Source organism: Corvus brachyrhynchos, unplaced genomic scaffold (genome assembly GCF_000691975.1).
Source record: "Corvus brachyrhynchos isolate BGI_N302 unplaced genomic scaffold, ASM69197v1 scaffold365, whole genome shotgun sequence".
NCBI lineage: Eukaryota > Metazoa > Chordata > Aves > Passeriformes > Corvidae > Corvus > Corvus brachyrhynchos.
In genome coordinates this window covers 738,469-738,807 of record NW_008239544.1, presented here as the reverse complement: position 1 = coordinate 738,807, position 339 = coordinate 738,469, and the positions used below count along the sequence as shown (strand labels likewise).

Here is a 339-nt window from a genome sequence, read left to right as displayed (position 1 = left end):
CCGGGCCCAAGAAAACCAGCCGCCCTTTGGAGGCGCTTTCCAGGCAGCTGATGAGATAAACACGGCCAGGTGCTGGGCACTGTGCCCACCTGGCCCCCCCCCCCTGCCCTCCCCAGAGTGGGGAAACTGAGGCACGGCCAGGAGCTGTCCGGGATCGGGTCATGGAGCTCACACCAGCCTGGTTTTCCCTGACAGAGGGAAGAGAAGGATGTGGGGCGGCACCGGCGCGCGGCCAGCAGGGACACGCCGCTGCGCAGCCGGCTCTGGAACAAGGCTCACTGGCTGCTCTGGGAGGCTGGGAAGGGCCTGGCCATCCTGCTGCTGGCCTTGGCAGGTGGG

General features: G+C 67.8%; 1 protein-coding gene across 1 annotated transcript in view; it reads left to right on the top strand.

Annotated features, from left to right (window-relative positions):
* PIEZO1 (piezo type mechanosensitive ion channel component 1) overlaps nucleotides 1-339 on the top strand; it is a 19,031-nt gene that overhangs the window by 4,328 nt on the left and 14,364 nt on the right. Inside the window, 1 exon segment of the mRNA XM_017741330.1 lies at nucleotides 196-334. Within this exon segment, the coding sequence (XP_017596819.1) occupies nucleotides 196-334 (139 nt within the window).